Here is a 19,311-nt window from a genome sequence, read left to right on the forward strand (position 1 = left end):
CATTCTTCGAGGCTTTGAATTAATTTTGCACTTTGATTTTGTGCTGGCTAGTTTTCTTTCCAGGGTGTTTCCAAGATATTTATGATTTAAAATTAACCTGATATGAAATACCTGCACTAAGACTTCCTGAATATTTAAGCTCTGAGCTCTGGAAAACCACCAGTATAATAGAGAGGACCTTTTTACTACATTCTTCCTTCCACTAGGAATCTTACTGCCATATGTCAGCCTCATGCAAAGCTCGTTGGTTGGAAGTGAGGACTAACAAGGTATTGCCTAGTATATTTTCTGCTGGTCATGGTCATTTTTTCGGATCATCAGCTCCCCTGTACTTTAGCAGCACCAAGTACAGTTACCATGGTCTTGTCCTAAAAAAGGCATTTTTCTTCCTGTATTGCCAAAAAGGAGGGAAAAAAATTGAGTAATATAAATAATTCAATATTTAAATTAAATGGTGGCTGCAGAAGCTAAGATTTTCTCTCACTGTCTCCCAGAAAATGTTGCAGAGGGATGGCAATATAGATATTCTGTACTTAAATATTAAGCAAGAGATGGCTTAGACACAGAAAGATCAAACATACAAATATACATGAAAACATATCTAGGACTTTGTATTCACATATCACAAAATGGTGATCCTGTCTTCAAACTTACAGACTCAGAGAAGCTATCAATTGGTCAGTAACCAAACTTATATTTGAAGAATGCGCAGATTTGAATTTTACAGAAACCTGACAGTGTCAGATTTCCCTGGAGGTCGTTGATAGGTCGTGGTGCTGAAGCATATGTTTGATTGAGACATCCCTAGCTCAGGACTAGGGAGAACAGTAAATGAAACAGACACAGGCAATTTTGGCCTTCAGCACAAGGAAAAAGCTGTTCTACGTGAATGATTCATTGTTTCAGTCAATAACCTAAAATAAGAAGAGTATAGGGAATTTATTTTAAGAAGGTAAAAGCATTTCTTTCAAAAATCTTTTTGCAACTGAGACAATGGAAACATTTTGGTTTGGATCAGACAATATTTGCTGATCAGTCTCATAACTGGATAATTTATTTGTTGTAACGATGTACTGTATTCGATTAAAATTATAGTTTTTTCCCCCATGGAGTGTATGTGTAGTGATGAAAAAGGGAAGATTTGCTGCATAAAGAACTAGGTAAAGGAAATTGTGGGAGATACCATCAGGTTCAAGTACTTGGAACAGGAGGAAAGTGCCTTGGAGTGCTTGCAGCATGGCTTGGGATCATCAGCTTTCTGGAGGCTAGAAAAGAGCAGCTGAAGGGACTTGGTGCATACACTGTCTGATGTTGAGGGTGCTTGCTCTCCCATGACCTCTCTTATTTCTCTGCACTTTTTTGTTCTTCAAATGCCATAGTTTTCCTGGTCCTTCGGGGTATCCAGGATACAGGACTGAGAGCAGAAAGTCACAAAAAGAAAGGTAGAGAAACCATATGGCATCCTCCAAAGATGGCCTTTAATAGTGAATGGGTCTGAGAAGAAGATTCCTGCATCTCTGCAAGCCCCACATGCTGCCTGTGCCACACCAGCCTTGTACAAGGATAACTGGCAACTCTGAAGGCAGACATAGCAAGCTGAGTTCTCATCCAAGTTCCAGTGAAGACAAAAACATTGCACCAGTGCAGTGGTAAAATAATTGGTTTGATGTGTTTCTGTGTCTGTTTTATTACTTGTTAATGGCATTCATTATTCAGTCCAAGTCCTTAGGGGATAAGATTTAGAAGAATTTTTAAAATGAGAAAGGAAAAAAAAATTACAGCACCAAAAAAAAAAAAAAAAAAAGAAAGGTGATAAAAATGCTAAGACAATCACATTAACTATCACAGATGATGGTTAATTACTATTCAACAGCAAAATTAATGGGTGACAGATCTTTACTAAGGACCCTAAAATTGATATTAGGCTCTAATATAATTCTTTTGACCACAATGGCAGATTTTTCTTCATAACTGTTTAAGAAAGTTGGAAACTATGGCCTTTTCACCTGCTTTTTGAAGATAGTTTTACTACAGTTGGATTTTTGATACAAGCAAACTTGAATGTTAGTGATTAGAGTGTTTCTCCATACATTCTATTCAGCACATCTGAAGAGATAAGTGACCTTGTCAGCCTGCAGTAAAAAGGAAGGTGTGGAGAGCAGCTACCCTTCATCTAGTCTAGTACATTATCCTAAATCCATGAAGCTGATATTCCGGAGTACAGTTTTTGGCAGAGGGAAGGGATGGAGGGGTGGGAACAGTAACGTCTAACACTACAGCCACAGGGTTCTCCAGAGACATGGGACAGAAGTGTAAGCTGCAGAGAGAAAAGCTGAGTGACTTGCTCAAGGTTGCAAAACATATTAGTTTCATGAATCTTTCATAACAAGAATGATGTTTTATAAATATGCAGAGAGATCAAACATACAGATACAGCCCAGACTTTCTAGTTCCCTTCACAGTTTTTTAACCATTATATTGGCTTTCTCTGGAGTAAATTATTAAAAGTGAGATGAGAACACTTGCTAGCTCGGAACCCTTATAGCAGGTTTTTTAAAAATGCAGGAATGAATTCTCAAAAACACATTGTCTGAATATATAATTAGAAAAAAAGTCTTTCATTAAATGAATTGTTGTGAGATGGAAGTTAATATATTTTTCCTGTTTTTTTTTTTTTTTTTAAGAAAGATCTTTTTCTGCACAAAATGAATCCATTTGGAACCTGGAGTGGAAAACCGTTGCCTTATGGTATTTTGTTTTACTGAATATATATATGTACTATCCATCTGGGTGCTCTAGGTTATAAATGTGCTTAAAGCTTGCTGTAATTTCTAAGATTTCACTTTTGGCTGATTTATAAGAAATTTCAATAATCTCAGCAACAGAGGAATCTTGAACTGAGCAGCAGATTGAAAATGAACCAAAGGCTGGGGACTATAAAAACTGCCACAAATGAATCAGTACTGAAGTTCTTAAAATGGTAATGATTATTTGTAGTGTAAAGGTCTTTTTTCCCCTTGCAGTAAGAATTTTTTGAGGTTTTTTTCAAGGTGCTGGTGAAACTGCCAACCCTGAAGCTACGGGGATATTTTTCAGCACTTAAATGGCTATTCTTATTTCTGTGTTCATACACATATGCTAATGAGTATTTCTCTGATGCTGGTGCCAAACAAAAGAATTGAAGAGGAAATATCATTAAATTGGTTGATGCTCTGCATGCTTTTCTTTTTTTTTTTTTTTTAATTCTTATAGGCAAGATCTTGCACTGTCATCTGCATGACATTCAGTATTAGAGACTTACTTCTAGTTTAATGCTGATTCAGGAATCCTGTTTGTATAGACAAAGATTTTTACCCACATCAGACAGGAGTTTCCACTCACTTTTCATGTTATCTGTTGTCTTGTCTTGCAATGTATAAAAAAGGTTAATGCCTTGAATACTTCGATATCCTATCTTAGTAGATTCCTATGTTACTAACTTTTGCCTTTTGAGACGCTTGTCATTTCTTCTACCTCTCCCTTGAGTTACAATATTTCCTTTAGGTATTCACTGTGGTTGAACTTCTTATCTGCCATCCACCTATGTGCATTATACATTGGAATGTTCAGGAAGAGTTAATGTCTTGTTATTTCTTATCTCACTGCCAGTTGCAGCCGATATACATATCTGTACAGAAAAATAATATTAGAAATCCTGTAGCTATTCTCACCATCAAATTTCAAGAAATTGGTAGAGCTGACTGAAAGGCCTTGAGAAGCCTTTTATTTGAGATTTATTTAATGTTCTCCTTCTCCCTTCTTCCTTTCTTTCAGACGATTCAAACTCCAGAAGGACCAACACCAAATAAATTATGAATGTTGAACAAGATGACCTTACATCCACAGCAGATAATGATAGGTCCTAGGTTTAACAGGGCCCTATTTGACCCCCTGCTTGTGGTGCTGTTGGCTCTTCAGCTTCTTGTGGTGGCTGGTCTAGTGAGGGCTCAAACTTGCCCTTCTGTCTGCTCCTGCAGCAACCAGTTCAGTAAAGTGATTTGTGTACGGAAAAATCTGAGAGACGTGCCAGACGGCATCTCCACCAACACCCGGCTACTCAATCTCCATGAGAACCAGATCCAAATCATTAAAGTTAATAGCTTCAAGCATCTGAGGCACCTAGAAATCCTGCAGCTCAGTAGGAATCACATCAGAACAATTGAAATAGGGGCTTTCAATGGTCTGGCCAATCTCAACACTTTGGAACTCTTTGACAATCGTCTGACCACTATCCCAAATGGAGCTTTTGTATACCTGTCAAAACTGAAGGAACTGTGGTTGAGAAACAACCCCATTGAGAGCATCCCTTCTTATGCTTTTAACAGAATCCCTTCTCTCCGGAGGTTGGATTTGGGGGAATTGAAAAGGCTTTCATACATCTCAGAAGGTGCCTTTGAAGGTCTGTCCAACTTGAGGTATTTGAACCTTGCCATGTGCAATCTTCGAGAGATTCCTAACCTTACTCCACTTGTAAAACTGGATGAGTTAGATCTTTCTGGGAATCACCTGACTGCCATCCGGCCAGGTTCTTTCCAAGGGTTAATGCATCTTCAGAAATTGTGGATGATACAGTCCCAGATTCAAGTGATAGAAAGGAATGCTTTTGATAACCTTCAGTCACTTGTAGAGATCAACCTGGCACACAACAATTTAACACTACTGCCTCATGACCTGTTCACACCACTCCGCCTAGAAAGGATTCACTTGCATCACAATCCTTGGAACTGCAACTGTGATATCCTTTGGCTCAGCTGGTGGATTAAAGACAAGGCACCCTCCAATACTGCATGCTGTGCCCGTTGCCACACACCTCCCAGTTTAAAAGGAAGGTACATTGGTGAGCTGGACCTGAATTACTTCACATGTTATGCTCCAGTCATAGTGGAGCCTCCAGCAGACCTCAATGTCACGGAAGGCATGGCTGCAGAGATGAAATGCCGAGCATCAACCTCCCTGACCTCTGTATCTTGGATTACTCCAAATGGATCTGTAATGACGCATGGGGCATACAGAGTTCGGATTGCTGTGCTCAGCGATGGCACATTAAATTTTACAAAGGTAACTGTGCAAGACACGGGTTTGTACACATGCATGGTGAGTAACTCTGTTGGGAATACCACAGCTTCTGCCACGCTGAATGTGACTGCCCTGGATAACCCTGGTTACACGTACTTTTCAACCGTCACAGTAGAGACTGTGGAACCTTCTCAGGATGAGGCACAGACCACAGAGCAGGTTGGGCCCACACCAGTTACCAACTGGGAAACCATTAACATGACAACCTCACTCACTCCACAGAGCACAAGATCAACAGAAAAAACATTCACCATTCCTGTGACGGACGCAAACAACGGGATCCCGGGAATAGATGAGGTTATGAAGACTACCAAAATCATAATTGGTTGTTTTGTGGCTATCACTCTCATGGCTGCTGTGATGCTGGTAATTTTCTACAAAATGAGGAAACAGCATCATCGGCAGAACCATCATGCTCCAACACGGACTGTAGAGATCATTAATGTGGATGATGAGCTTACAGGTGACACACCCATAGAGAGTCATTTGCCCATGCCAGCAATAGAGCATGAGCACCTAAATCACTATAACTCTTATAAATCTCCTTTCAACCACACAACAACAGTTAACACAATAAATTCAATACACAGTTCAGTGCATGAACCGTTATTGATCCGAATGAACTCGAAAGACAATGTTCAAGAGACTCAAATCTAAAACATTTATGACATTAAGGGGTGGGGTGGGGGGACAACAAAAGATGGTTTATAAAACAAATGACACAAATGACTGGGCTAAATCTACTGTTTCAAAAGTGTCTTTACAAAGAAAAAGAAATTTATTTATTAAAAATTCTATTGTGATCTAAAGCAGACAAAATTATGTGTATTCCTCAGAACCTGTTTTTGCTGCAGTTATTTACCCTCCTCGTTCCCGTTTTCCTGCCCAACCTACCCTGACTCCCATTTGCCATATTTTTCATAGGAGATCTTGATTCCCTAAAAGAACTGATCTAGGAAATTTTGTAAGAATTCTGTTACACTTTGGGAATTTTTATGGTGAATTCTAGTGGTGAGATTCGGTCTATTTTGTCACTTTCTCTTTTTTCTTTTGTTTTCTCATGCTCTTTTTGAAATCATTCAACAGAGAATGGAATAATAACAGTAACTTTGCAAGTGAGAAAAACAAACAAGTAAACCTTTTTTTTCTCCATGTAATGATTTGCTTTGTATTTACCGAAAGCACCATTCTGTGGAAAAAAATGGAAAAAAAAGTAAAAAAAAAAAAACAGCCAAAAAATTAATTTACTTCTGAAAGCCTATAAAACCCATGATCTTTTAAGCAATTCTAGAACCAGAATTTGTAGTTCAAACACTAAACTAAGATTATAAATAAAATATTGGTTTTTTTCTGTACTCGGATATAGCTCATTCTTAATGTGGCTTTAAACATCAAAAGTTTGTTAAAATTCCTATGATAATCTGCTCTGATGGTCCAAAACACAATCACTTTAAAGAGAATAATTAAACCATTTTGGATCATTACTGAAGAATAGCACAGTTTTTATTTTAGTTTATGAGAACAACATACAGGCAAACAAGGGTGTTTGATTTCTAATGCAGGATTAAGATCATTCCTTCTAACGGTGTTTGCAATTATAGCTGTTATATCACAAGATGCTTTTCACAATGCCAGAAAAGTTTTGTAAGGCACTTCTGTTATCATTGAATTTATTAGACAAAGCTGAAAACTTTGTTCTGGTTTTTTTATTATTTGTAATTGTCAATAAGAAAATTCACCTTTATATCAAAGCTAGTGCTTTCCAGTTCAGTCCCGGGACTTCTAGGCACAAATATGAAAGAAGTTTAGCTGTCTATAATACGTGTAATAAGAGCTGTATCCCTATGTGCAAAATCAAATCAAAATGCTGTTCGTGGAGTAAATCACAGGAAGAAGTCTGAGGATTTTGGTTTAAAAAATAGAAAGAACAAAGTCAGACAAATCAGAGGCTATTATAAGTTACTGTAATTTGCATGACAATTAGATTCCCTGTAGAGTACCCTGTTTACATTGATTTAAACTCAGACTCATTTACCAATGGGAAATGCACACCTTTTGCCTTTCTGTTCATATACATTCTCTGGATTTAGCTTATTGGTATAGGACTGATGTATACTGTGCATGCTGAAAGCTAAAAGGAAGGCTTTCCATAAGAAAACCTGCTTCAGGACACTGTGTTCTTCCAAGTAAAAGTTCTGCCAAATTAAACTTCTTTATGCATTGGCAGCTGAATAAAAGCATTTTAAGATGATTTAAATTAGGGAAAAAATATATATAATTCCTGAATGTCTTTTCACCTATTTTCTTTTTTAACCACCCTTATTTAGAGTTTTTAGGGTCTTGTGCCAGGTGACTAATATTCTTACCAAAATCTCTTTGGAGCTTTCTAGTATGCAACAGCATGTAGGATGAAGACCCCACTGAAAAATATACTTCTATTCTGTAAGTTTGATGGAATTCCAATTGGTTGAGGGGGTAAACATCTCCTGTTGGATGCACAGTTTTCAAGGTTGCAAGTGAATATTGTAGTATGAAGGCCTGATTTAAAGAGGACACAGTGGAGATAGGTGACAATGAATCACACCCTGCAAGGAGTCTGATAAGTCTAATACAGAATGAAACCCAAAGTTCTATAGCAATCTCTAAGAAACATTTGGCAAGGCATTATCCTTTGATGTGCTACATGAAAAATAATATCTACTCAAAGGGAATTTTAATAGAGGGCAAAGATGGACCTGAATGTAAAATATTGCAGCTGTGACTCCTGGGTTTGCCTATTTCTTCAAAGAGCAATAGAGTGTTTCATCATGATTTTTTTTAAGCATTGTGATAGATTCTGTAGAAAACTACTGCAGTTACACATTCCTATGAGGTCTTTGCCCATCTAGCTAGTAACATTCTGTCCGTGGCCAATGCTCATCTGAAAATTGAAAAAAAATCCTTTCAGGAAACCTAAATCTGGACTATTTGCCATCTGTAATTAATGGGTTTATGTTAACAAATTATGGCTACTCTAACCAATACTTGTGAAAGCAGTTATGGTCAACATGGTTTTATAAACATTCAGTTTTTTACTAACCCCTAAAGTAGGTTAGGAGGAGGCCCATAAGAAAACAGGTATAGTTGTTGTCAAGTGCAACACTGGATCATTGACAATCTTTGATCTTTACAGTAATAAAAAATATTATCAGTGACTGTTTTAAACAATATATTCATTCTTATTGAGTGTTAATCCAGTTGTATTGGCTGATCAAAAAAGCAGATATTCCTGCTTTCTCATAATAAGCATAAAGGAAAAGGATTTGGGTGTGTTTGGTTGGGTAAGTATATATGTGTTACATGTCAACCATATTAGTTATGATTTCCCCATCATGTTCCCTATCTTTCTTGAAACCACAGATATTATTTCTGATTCGTTCTTACTTCTACAAAGCACTCAGTACTTTTGCAGGTTAGTTAAATACTAGAGTTGGAGAAGATCACAGTTTAAATTATGAACTGAGCTCTGTAATAAAGTGGAAGGAGTGTTGTGCTTTCTTGTTTTGATGCTCAAATCACATGCCAATGGCTCCTGTTACTGCTCCAGAGACAACAGTGTTAAGAAAGAAACTTGTATCTCCTGTATGACAGAATGTGGTGACAGAAAGTTCTAATGAAATTTCTCTTGCAGGTGACCACATTGTTTGTGACGTAAAAAAATTGTGCAAAAAAAATTGTGTTCTTGATTATGATCCATCGCTTTCTAGTGGGCTCATGAGAAGTGATGAATGATTCTTCATTTCATTTGATGGAGTTTGAAGATGTTTATCTGCTGTCCTGTACAAATAGAAACTGCAAAGCATTTTCTTTCTGGAATTTTCATCAAGTCTTGTGAATCTTGCCATATGCAGAAATAATGGGAAAAGCAAAGCAAGTGAGTTCCATTCAATTCATCATAGAAGATGGACATTTTATTTTCCTTCAAAAAGGGCTAAATGTATGAAAAGTAATAGATTAATTGTATTTTTTGCTAAAATATTCTAACACATTAAAAATTATATTTAATCATTGCAAGATTCCCTGTCCCCAATGATCACAGGTTGATCCCAGAATTAGAGAAAAGACAAGTAAATTAATATTGTACCTTGTTATACCAGCTTCATAGTCTTATGAAAATGTTTCATAACAGCTATTACAAACTTTTATATGTCAGATATGACCATTAGTGTATCTTTTCAACGAGGAGCACAGACGATCTCTTCAACTTTTTCACCCCTCTCTAAAGGTTATACCCCATTTTTTATCTGAGCTAAGTACATAATTTTTGAAATTCTCACTGTTTTTTTTTTTTAAGTCCAGGAGGTGAAGGTCTAAGAAATGTTAGGAGCTACCATGCAATTTCATAACAAGAGAAGTAAATGAAGAAAGAATTTATCCTTATCTTCTAGATGTAATAAAAGCTGTTAGATTTTGGTGCCTGGGTTTCTGTTTTTCTTAGTAGAACTATTTAATTTTTCTTAGTAGAACCATTTAATTTCTCTTTTTCTCATTTGTGCAGGTGTTGCCAAGAAAAATCTCATTTCTAAAATTTGATCTGCAGTTAACACCACTGAAGGTGGTGGTGGATATTTTATTACAGAGGTGATGTTATATATTAGTATTATAAATAACACATGAAGCCACCCCTACTGACACAGCACAGGTTCATGAGCAGGAGATGGGCTTGGGGAGATTCTAGGAAACCTACCAGGTAAATCTATTATTCCTGTTGGCCTGCAACCTCACTCATGATAGTGCCCCATGAAAACACTGTGGGTGTGTCTCGTTTGGGTCTGGAAGAGCACAGCAGGGCAGAAGAGTATTGGGTTGGGAATAACTTCATTGACTGCTTCCCACTTAAGAGCATAGATGCAGAAATAATTAGCATAATCAGCATAATAGCTAATAGCTCAGGTCCAGATGTGCAGTATACTATAAGAAATGAGGAAATTTTGTTGTTCATCACATTTAATCACAAGTAGGTTGTAAGGCTTAATGTATGCTAAACAATGGAAAACTTGAAGACTAAAAAAAATCACAGATTTACGGTATAAGTTTTACACAAATGGCAAAGTCATGCTTTGAAAAAATACGAGTGCTGGTTTCATTGACTCTAGGATAGTTTTTTCAGTATTAACTCTATTGAGACAAACGACACCTGTACTTTAATAGCTACATGCTATTTATTTCAATAAGAATATATCATGATTTTCTTCGGTGAGAAATATGTAACAAAATATTTAGTTTAGTTTGTCTTGGTTTTACTCCTTGCTCTCATGTTTAAAATGTACATCCAGATTGTCTGTTAATCAGAGTTGCTCTCCAAAGGGCTAAATCAGTGAACTCTGACTGACTTTCATAAGAGACAAATATTTCATGTAGTGTAACTCCAATGAGGTATAAAATTTAAGAATGAGGGGGCGACACTGAAATGATTACATCATCAGATGATTTTATGGTCATCTTTTGTAAGATAAAAAAGACAAATAATATATTATTTTTGAGAACTTTGAAAAGCAAATCTTATGTTAAGATAGAAATTCTTAGCAGAAAAAAACCTGAGCCAGAATAAATTAGAGTATTATTGGACTTCAAAGGAACAGTAAGATGTAACATTTAAAGCAAGAAGTGGGAGTTATATATCCCAGATAATCTTTATATATTTTCTAACAGCACAATTTGCTCAAAAATTAGTTACTTTTTTTGTGTATCATGCAGCTTCTGCAAGGATTCTAACTGTCTTATCCATAGTTTTCTGTTTTCTTCTTGTATTTTGCGGTACATGTATTATATAATCTGGGCTTTCAGCTCTGTAACTATTTCCCACACAGAGTATGCAAGGAGATTCTCTTAAGTCATCCAAACTTCACTTATTGGAGGTGCATGTCTGGTACTCTCTGAGGCTTTTTTCAATCTACTTGAAATGACTTGTGCAGTGAGAGATTCCTTAATTTCTTCTATTCTCTGCTGCTACAGCAATATGTGATTAACATCCTCATTTGGAGAAGTCTTTGCATGGGTTATATTTTCATCAAATTTAAAATATAAACTGAAATTGTATTTTATTTTTGTAAAAAATTTTGAACTCTGTTGAATTGAAAAAGTACTTCTGTTCCTTTCACAGTAGTTCAGTTCAGTGCAACTAAATTACAAAAAAAAAAAAAAAAAATTAAAAAAGATAAACTATCTTGACATGATCTCCATGCAGATGGGTCTGTATATAATTTAAAAAGTGATTCTACAGGTGAGATTAAAGGAATAAAGGAAGAAATGTACAAAAAAGAAAGAAAAGAGAATAAATGAGCCAAGAGAGAATCTAGTAAAACAGAACTGGAGTTAGTGGACCACAGAATTAATCCAATCCCTATAACTAATTTAATTCCGTAAGATGTAATTCAATTTGATTCAATTTGCTCATTTAATTCCTAAAAGGACAGTTAGTTGTCTAAAAAAGGAGGTGGAAAGCTGAGTTCTGTTTTTGGCAGTACCCATGTGGTATAAATCAGGTTTTCCTTTTCCTTGTCCTCCTGGGCTTGCCACTTCAGTTTGGCTGTCCAGTTATCATTTTCTGAAGCTGCCTTCCTGGGGCACCCCCCCGTGCAGCCTGTGCTGGCAGCGAATTCCAGTGGTCAGTGAGACAAAGGTCAGTGTTGTGTTCCGAGCAGAGCCTCTGCAGTACTTGGTGTTTTAAGTTCACTAACTCCTAAGCTCATTCCTATTCGATAAAGCAAAGTAGTGCCATGAATAATGTATATGTTTGGAACATCGTATATAAGATTGAGGTTGTTGATCACGTGCTATGTGTTAATTAACTGTCTTCCACATTGAAAGGGTCTTTTCATGTCTTCTTTTCTCTTTTGGAATATAATATACCTTTCTTTGTGATGAAAAAAGGTCAAAATCAATAATTTGATCAAATTATAAAGACTTGGGGAAAAATATCAAGGTCTTTGAATATTAAGACTATAAAAGGATTACAAATTGTATAAAACTACTTTAAAAAAAAAAAAGAGTAAATAACAATGCTCTAAAATTCCTAGAAAGTAAATGCCTAAACAAACAGTCATCATGACCTTAACAGACTGAATAAAACAGAGAAATTGACAACTTCCATGGCTTTTGCTAAAACTTCCTTGACAGAGATTGTTCTGTTCTCCTATTTTTATTTTTTAAATAAATTCTATTTCCTATGTCAGCAGTGTTTCCATCAAGATGGACATGAGTAATTATTGTTGGAAATATTGTTCCCTCCTGTTTCTATCTGGAGAAACACTGGCTCTGGTTGTTTATTTTTTCACCTCCCTGCTGATTTCTGACGCTCCTGTGGGGAAGCAATCAATTCTGTACTGCAAAAAAAGCTTTTGTCCACCTAACACAACAATAAAATAATAAAGGGCTGAACCAGGCAATGAAGAATAAAATGCAGTGGTAATGGTGAGGGAAGAGTCCTGAGAAAACAAACATTACAGGAGGAGAAAAAATATATTGAAAAGATGAAGGAAGTTGAAAAAAAATTGTGAAGCTATTATTTCCTTCTCATTTTGTGCTTTGTGTTTCCTGGTATAGCTGGACCATAGGCGAACCCATTGATGAATTCATTTTAAATAAATCACGTTGGAAACTCTTTGAGGGATTATTTTAAAAGTAATAAAAGCAACATTCCTTAAACTTGTATGGGTCAAAAAAGCCACAGGGAACTATTTCGCTTGTTATGATGTTCTGCTAGGACACTAAGAGATTACTGTAGCAAAATATTTAAGTTGGAATTCTGAAAAATAAACTGTTCATACTTTAAAAGTAGAAAATTGTTTCCCAAAAGAAAAAGTAGAAATTTGCATTCTGAAAGAATCCAATTGGGAATTTCTCCATGTATCATTTTAACATTAACTTCTGCTGATTTAAAAATTGGATTTCTAAAAATCAACCTGAAAGAAGGACTAGAATGCATAGAATGGACAAAGATGGCAGTGATGAAATAATTCATTTAGTAGAACCTTCCATTTTTATCCTTTGAAGTTATTTTTAGTGATACAATATTTTTCATTAGGAACTAAGAAGAGGCCTTTTTGTAGGTTTTTTCCCCTTTATCTCCTCAAGTGGGGGATAGCATTTTAGACTGTCTAATAAAAATGGTGTTATAATTTTGGGGAATAAAAGGAAAGATGCATTGTGAAACACATGGTAATTTTGTAACATGCTTTTTTGGTTTTGTTTTGTTTAAATTGCTTTTTCTTGCATTTGCAAAATAAGAGGATGAAATTATAAGATAGAAAAATTATCTCTATGATGAAATTTGGGAAGGTGCAAGATATCATTATTTTCATGCAAAATTTTCTTAATTTCATCCTAATTTGCTGGCACAAAAGGGTAGGAAGTGCAAATAAGTCTTTCTTATAATTTTTTTCATGATTCTTTAGGTTTTGAATATGCTGTTTTCCTTCACTAGTCAAATGAATATTCAATGGATTTTATTATGTTTCAGATTAGGAGCCTTTTCCTTTGTCTCTATTTACAATTTCAACCGTTTTCTGTACATTCAGTTTTCACTCAACATATTTTTTTTAATTAAAAACTGAGTCTTTTTAATTATATATTTTCTCCATGATGCAGGGTTGTAGGATACTGTGTTGCATCCCAGACTTCCTGGTAGTATCTGGTCTCATTCAGAACCCTCACACCATTATTTGCTTATATCACTCTTTGTCTCTAATTTAGAGTCAGTCTCTACAGTCACCAGGAATTTTTCCTCCACACAACTCCAAGTGTTGATAGTAAATGGAAGTGCAGAACAGTATGACTGCCCAGCACTTGCTTCAGGGCTTAGGAGCAAAACATGGTAAATTCAAACTTTCCAGGTTTCTGTGGCAATTGTGGTTTGGCTGCAGAATGTCAGCAGAACAGCCCGACTGGAGTGAGGCAATCAAGCTCTTGCGCATATCTTAACGCAGGAAGATGTTACCGCTGAAGAGAAAAAAAATATTCTGTCTCCTCTAAAGTATGCTTTAAAACCTGAGTGAAAAAAAAGCTGGTTCTTCTTTGTTTTGGTTTGCTTTTTGGTCTTTTTTTTGATTTCTGTTTTTTATTTATTTAAAATATCAGAAAGCTATTGCAAGTTTAGATTTCTGAAACCATATTTCATGTGTGGTTGGTGGAGGGGCCGCAACACTTGTCATTTAGTCGACATCACTGAAGAAATGGATCACCCTATTTCTAAATGGATTTTTCCTTGTGCTGATCACAGATAATTATAGGTCTTTTTTTAAATGCCTTTTAAGTATCGATAGCACAACTATGGAAGCACATTGCTAGGAATGATGCCAGAATTTTGTGCAAATTCATCACATTTAACCCACTGGTAGTGGTCTGTTGCTTTAGTTTAATTTTAAAGTTGTGATCTGACATGTGTTGCTGTATTGGTTCAGTTGGGGAAATTATTTTGTTCTTTTAAAATGTTAATTAAGTCCTCAGAGAATTGATGGGCTGAGAACCACGTCTTTCACATTGCTTTGCTGTGACAGTGTTGCAGCTTTGATTTTAAGGGTATACGAGAAGCACATGAGAAGTGTTCATCTCTTCCAACCAGTCTTCTGTGACAAATGCAGTTCTCTGTCTGGACATTTTCTCTGAGATATAAACTCTATCAGACACATACCAGACACATTGTTAATAAGCTGCAGTATGTTCATCATGAGGTAATAAGTATTGATACCTCTTGCTTCTGAGTTTGGCCTTGGGTTAAATTTCTATATCTTCATTTAAGTTTCCATCAAGTGCTCTATCTTAGTGCAGCTGCAAAGTGTTTGATAGCTAAGAGCCTGTCTTTGCAGGGTAAGTTATACAACATTAGAAGTGTCATCACTCTATGTCTGTTGTTCAGATACAAGCTGCTCTCTCTCCATCCCTTATGGAAACTTCCAATAATCTTGTTTCTCTGCAATCCTAATTGACACGATTAATTATTTTTATTCCATTTCATTTCTCAGGGTGTTTCCAAGGAATAGCACAAGTAATGGCAAGAAGAAAGAAGTTGGTGATTTTACTTCAAGAACATATGTGCATCCAGATAATCATAGAATCCCAGAATGGCTTGGGTTGGAAGGGAACTTATAGATCATCTAGATCTATTGATCATCTAGTTCCAAACCTCCTGCCATAGGCAGGGACAATATTTGAGTAAAGTGCCCATGAAAAAAAAAAATACTACAAGAAATAGATCAGTCAAGATACAAAAGATTAGAAACAAATATCCATTATTTCCTCTACTGTAGACACCCACCCACCCACACATATATATATATGCACATGAATCCACTTTTGATGCTTTTCAGAAGGTCTGCTCTGGAAAGCAATGCAGATGCAGTGGAGATGCAGTGCACTTCTCTTTGAGTAGTTAAGCTGCTCACTGGCATCTGTGGCAGAGGAGGAAAGTGAGACAAAGAGGCTTTCACCAAAGGCAAAAGTTCTGGTGTGGACAGACCTCTCTATCCCTGAGGTAAGAGTTGACCCCATGGATACAGAGCAGTGAGTCTGTAGGGTCTGCTCTATTGCAGGACAGTATGGTTCCTTATGTATAAACAGTGGAAAAGGGTACTCACGTGTATGTATCTGAAAGTGAGAGAAGTGGATATCTCTTTCTGTAGTAATTCTAGTTTTGCCAGTAGTCTTTGTAACCAACACGTAAAAACTATTCATTTCACTTTTTGTAGCAGTTTCCCCATTTGCAAAATGTGTTGGGAAACAGACACGAAAAGCAGTGTGAATGTTGGTTCATTACTGCTGTTGCTCTTTTTGCTGAGGTTGGACTATTTTTCTTTTCTTTTGTGTTTCCCAAGCATTCAATGCTTCTCTCTGGGAATTTCAAATAGAAGAGTCAATGAGTCACTGTCTCCAAGTAAAACTAATACACAATTTGATGGTATTATTTAATGGATATGGCATCTTTTGTGCCTGTTGTGCACCTGTGACAGCACTGCCAAAGGCAGTGACAGTACATTCATATGGAGTGAGATGTGACCAAATAATTCAACACCCTTGTTTCTCTTGTAGCTCTCTCAAACATTATCTTTGAGAGAAAGGGCAAAGCAGTCAGCAATTCCATCCTCTAGGAAGGAAGTGAAGGGATGAAAGAAAGGTACAGGCACAGACGCATGAAACAATGAGAAGAGACACAGAGCTGGGGGGATGTACTTCATTCGGGAAAAGTTGTAGGAATTATCTTCCCTCTTGCTCACAGAACAAGGTTTCTCTTGAGTAAGTAAGCTTTTGCAGATCGTCATGGGTATCTTTTGCCCTTTAAGAGTACATTCAGCCTTATCTGTTTCAATCTTATCTTAAATATGGACTATGAAGTGTTCCATCTTCAGGAAGATTGATTCAACTAAATGGCAGAAAGCCTTTATGGAAAGGAAACAACACATTAAACTAGAACTTAACTGTGCTGTAAACAGAGTGGATATTCATGCTGACAGGGTAAGGAAGAATTGCTGTCATTTACTGCTTCACTAAACCTTTCCATAGAAGTCTTTCATGCAGTTTACAAATACTTATTCCCAATTTCCCTCCTCCTCAGCTGTTAGAGGGAGTTGGATAAAGTGTGTGTTGTTTCCTCCCAATGTGAAGTGAGTGCGCTGTACGCCTGGGGTTTGGAGGAGTTCCTCTGCCAGGGCTTTTCCCCAGGACATATTTGGGTACACCTGGTGAGGGGAGGGATTTGCATGCCGTGGATGGGAAGAGAAACAAGCCTGCTGAGCCCCTGCAGGGATGTTGGGCTGAGCTGTGCCCTTCTGTGATGGAAAACCAGATTTGCTAGGAGCTTAGAGGTGTCGCAGAGTTTGCAGCTAGCAGTGAGTTGAGTGAAGGGCACAGTGAGCAAGGAGAAGAATATTGATTTATAAATAATTCTACTACCAATTCTGTTTCCTTTTATCTGTTTAGAAAACAAATTATTTTAGTTTATATGAATATTTTTAAATACATACTCTGGCTTTTGTATTTAAAATAATTTTTTAAGATCTTTAAGCTCAGTGTGGGGAGTGGCCTTGTTATGTTCTTCTGGCTGCCTCTGGTTCCCATTCGTGAAACATGATATATATTTTGTAATAGATATTAGAGCAATCTGGAGCAAAGATTGGTTAACTCACAGTGTGTCACAGGTAGAAAGTTATCTTTCTTCTTTTCCCTCTCACTGTGTGAATGCTGTACGTCCTTCTGGGCTGTAGTATATGTTATATAAGTGTCCTACAGTGTGTGATTATTGTTGCATTAACATTAACATTTTTTCTAAGAACTAGTTAGAAGGATCAATACTTAGAAGGACAAGCTTGTGTCTTTATTCTTGACACTAAATCTTCATGCTCTCAACATTGATAAATTATGTCACCACAAAGATGGTTTTATTGTTTATTTATTATTCTATTTTACTTTTCAAGGCTGAACATAATTCTTTGAATGCCTGGTGTTCAACTCCTTTAATCAGGTTTGAACACATTTCTATAACAAATTTATTTAAGCAACCTGATTCCTTACCAGATAATAGTAACATATTGCATATCAACAGAAAGATGTAGAATGATTATTTTTAAAATTCAGTGCTGTTCTTTTAATTTATAAAGATTCAGAAGCAAAACAAATATTTTCTAGCTCCAGAATTCAAAGGCAAAGGTGAATTCTTTTTCCAATGTCAGGAACTCAAACACTGCTCCATTCCTCCAGTTTATGAAACCTGAAGAGCAAAGCTAAAAAGAAACCCTATATTTTCTTTTTTTCCAAAATAGAATGGCTAAGTATAAAAGAGCAGTATAAACACTGAAGAGTATGAATGATTATGAACAGTATTTTTATTTAAAATATTTTTAAAGCCTAATTTAATAATAAATAATTATCAACAGTAGAGTCACTGAGTAAACCTTGCATAACCAGCATAGGTTAAACATTTTCAGTGTATTTCTTTACCTGATGATTGACCTTGTCCCATTGCTACTATTAGCAAATTGTTCTAATATCAAGAAGATATAATGAGGCAAACTTGTGCATGAAAACAATAAATGTTTTATTCTCTCAGACCAGCATATGATAAAAATCTAACATGGTTATGAGGGGGAAATTTGACTTATTGTCTTCTAATATTGTTCATTTCCAGGAGCAGGGGAAGGGGAAGTTATATTCTCTAGCTCCTTATTTCACTAAAAAAAAAAAAAAAAAAAAAAAAACCCAAACAAAAAAACCCCAAAAATAAACCAAAAAGTTTAACCCAGAGAAAAATCTGGGGGATAGTGATGTTCTCCAAGGTGCCACAAGTTTTTCTGGCTCTAAAGTTATTTTCCCAAGGCAAAGTATAAAAATTTCTGGGCAATGTCATAGAAGAAAAATAATTTTGGAACAGATCAAAAGTCATTAACAAAATATTTGCATCGGTGTTTCGCCTCCTAATTTAGGAGAAATGTGATGTATGGTTAAAAATACTTTTTTTTGCCCCCATGAATGATTGTCTAGAAAAATAACATGTAAGCAAGTATGGTTTTGTTGTTGTCTATGGCTGTGTGAGTTAAGAGAAATGTCAATGACAAATGTGGGTAAGAATAGGACTTTCTTTTTAAAGATAAATGAAAAGGTGCATGTGATTTTACAGAATATCTGAGTGGACTTATTTTCATTATAGTTATGATTTTCTGGGGATTTTGCTGACTTAAGAGCATTCAGATGTAATATATTTTTTTTTAATTAAAAAACCATTTTAATGAAAAACTGTCCATGAAGAAGACTGAGCAGTTGCCAGTTGTCTGTGGTTACTGAACTGTGAGAAAAGGGGCCTTCATTACAACTGTGAAATATGAGGGGAAAGCCTTAGCTTGGAGCAAGCTGCAGAGAATAGGTTATAAAATGGTTTGAGAGCAAGTGGTGCAGCTGGTCTGATGCAAAGGAGAGAGCTGTCATGGGCTGCAGGCCGTAGGCTACTGGGATAGGTGATCTCATTAAGCACCAGTCTGATATAATCATGCTGTTCATGCTGGTTTTTACTTCTTGGTGCTGGACAATGTATTCATACCTTAATAGAATCACAGTTTGAGGTTTGTGATAGGTAACAATACCAAAGCTGTTCAGTGAATGTCTGAGGTCCTGCTTTTTTTCCCTTTTGTTGGTGGTTTCCCAGTCCTGTGATGCTGGGTCACACTGGTTTTG

General features: G+C 36.3%; 1 protein-coding gene across 13 annotated transcripts in view; it reads left to right on the forward strand.

Moving 5' to 3' along the window:
* LRRC4C (leucine rich repeat containing 4C) overlaps window positions 1-18,381 on the forward strand; it is a 506,992-nt gene extending 488,611 nt beyond the window's left edge. For 10 of the 13 annotated variants that reach the window (XM_032111689.1, XM_032111679.1, XM_032111690.1 and 7 more), the window contains one exon: window positions 3,814-18,381. In XM_032111689.1, the coding sequence (XP_031967580.1) occupies window positions 3,856-5,772 (1,917 nt within the window). In that variant the 5' untranslated portion in view covers window positions 3,814-3,855 and the 3' untranslated portion in view covers window positions 5,773-18,381. Of the gene's footprint in view, window positions 1-2,684; window positions 2,749-3,813 lie in introns of all 13 variants that reach the window. The other 3 variants (XM_032111687.1, XM_032111688.1, XM_032111692.1) reach the window with 1 other exon arrangement.
* The last annotated feature ends 930 nt before the right edge of the window (window positions 18,382-19,311 follow it).

Source organism: Corvus moneduloides, chromosome 6, assembly GCF_009650955.1.
Source record: "Corvus moneduloides isolate bCorMon1 chromosome 6, bCorMon1.pri, whole genome shotgun sequence".
Taxonomy (NCBI): Eukaryota; Metazoa; Chordata; class Aves; order Passeriformes; family Corvidae; genus Corvus; species Corvus moneduloides.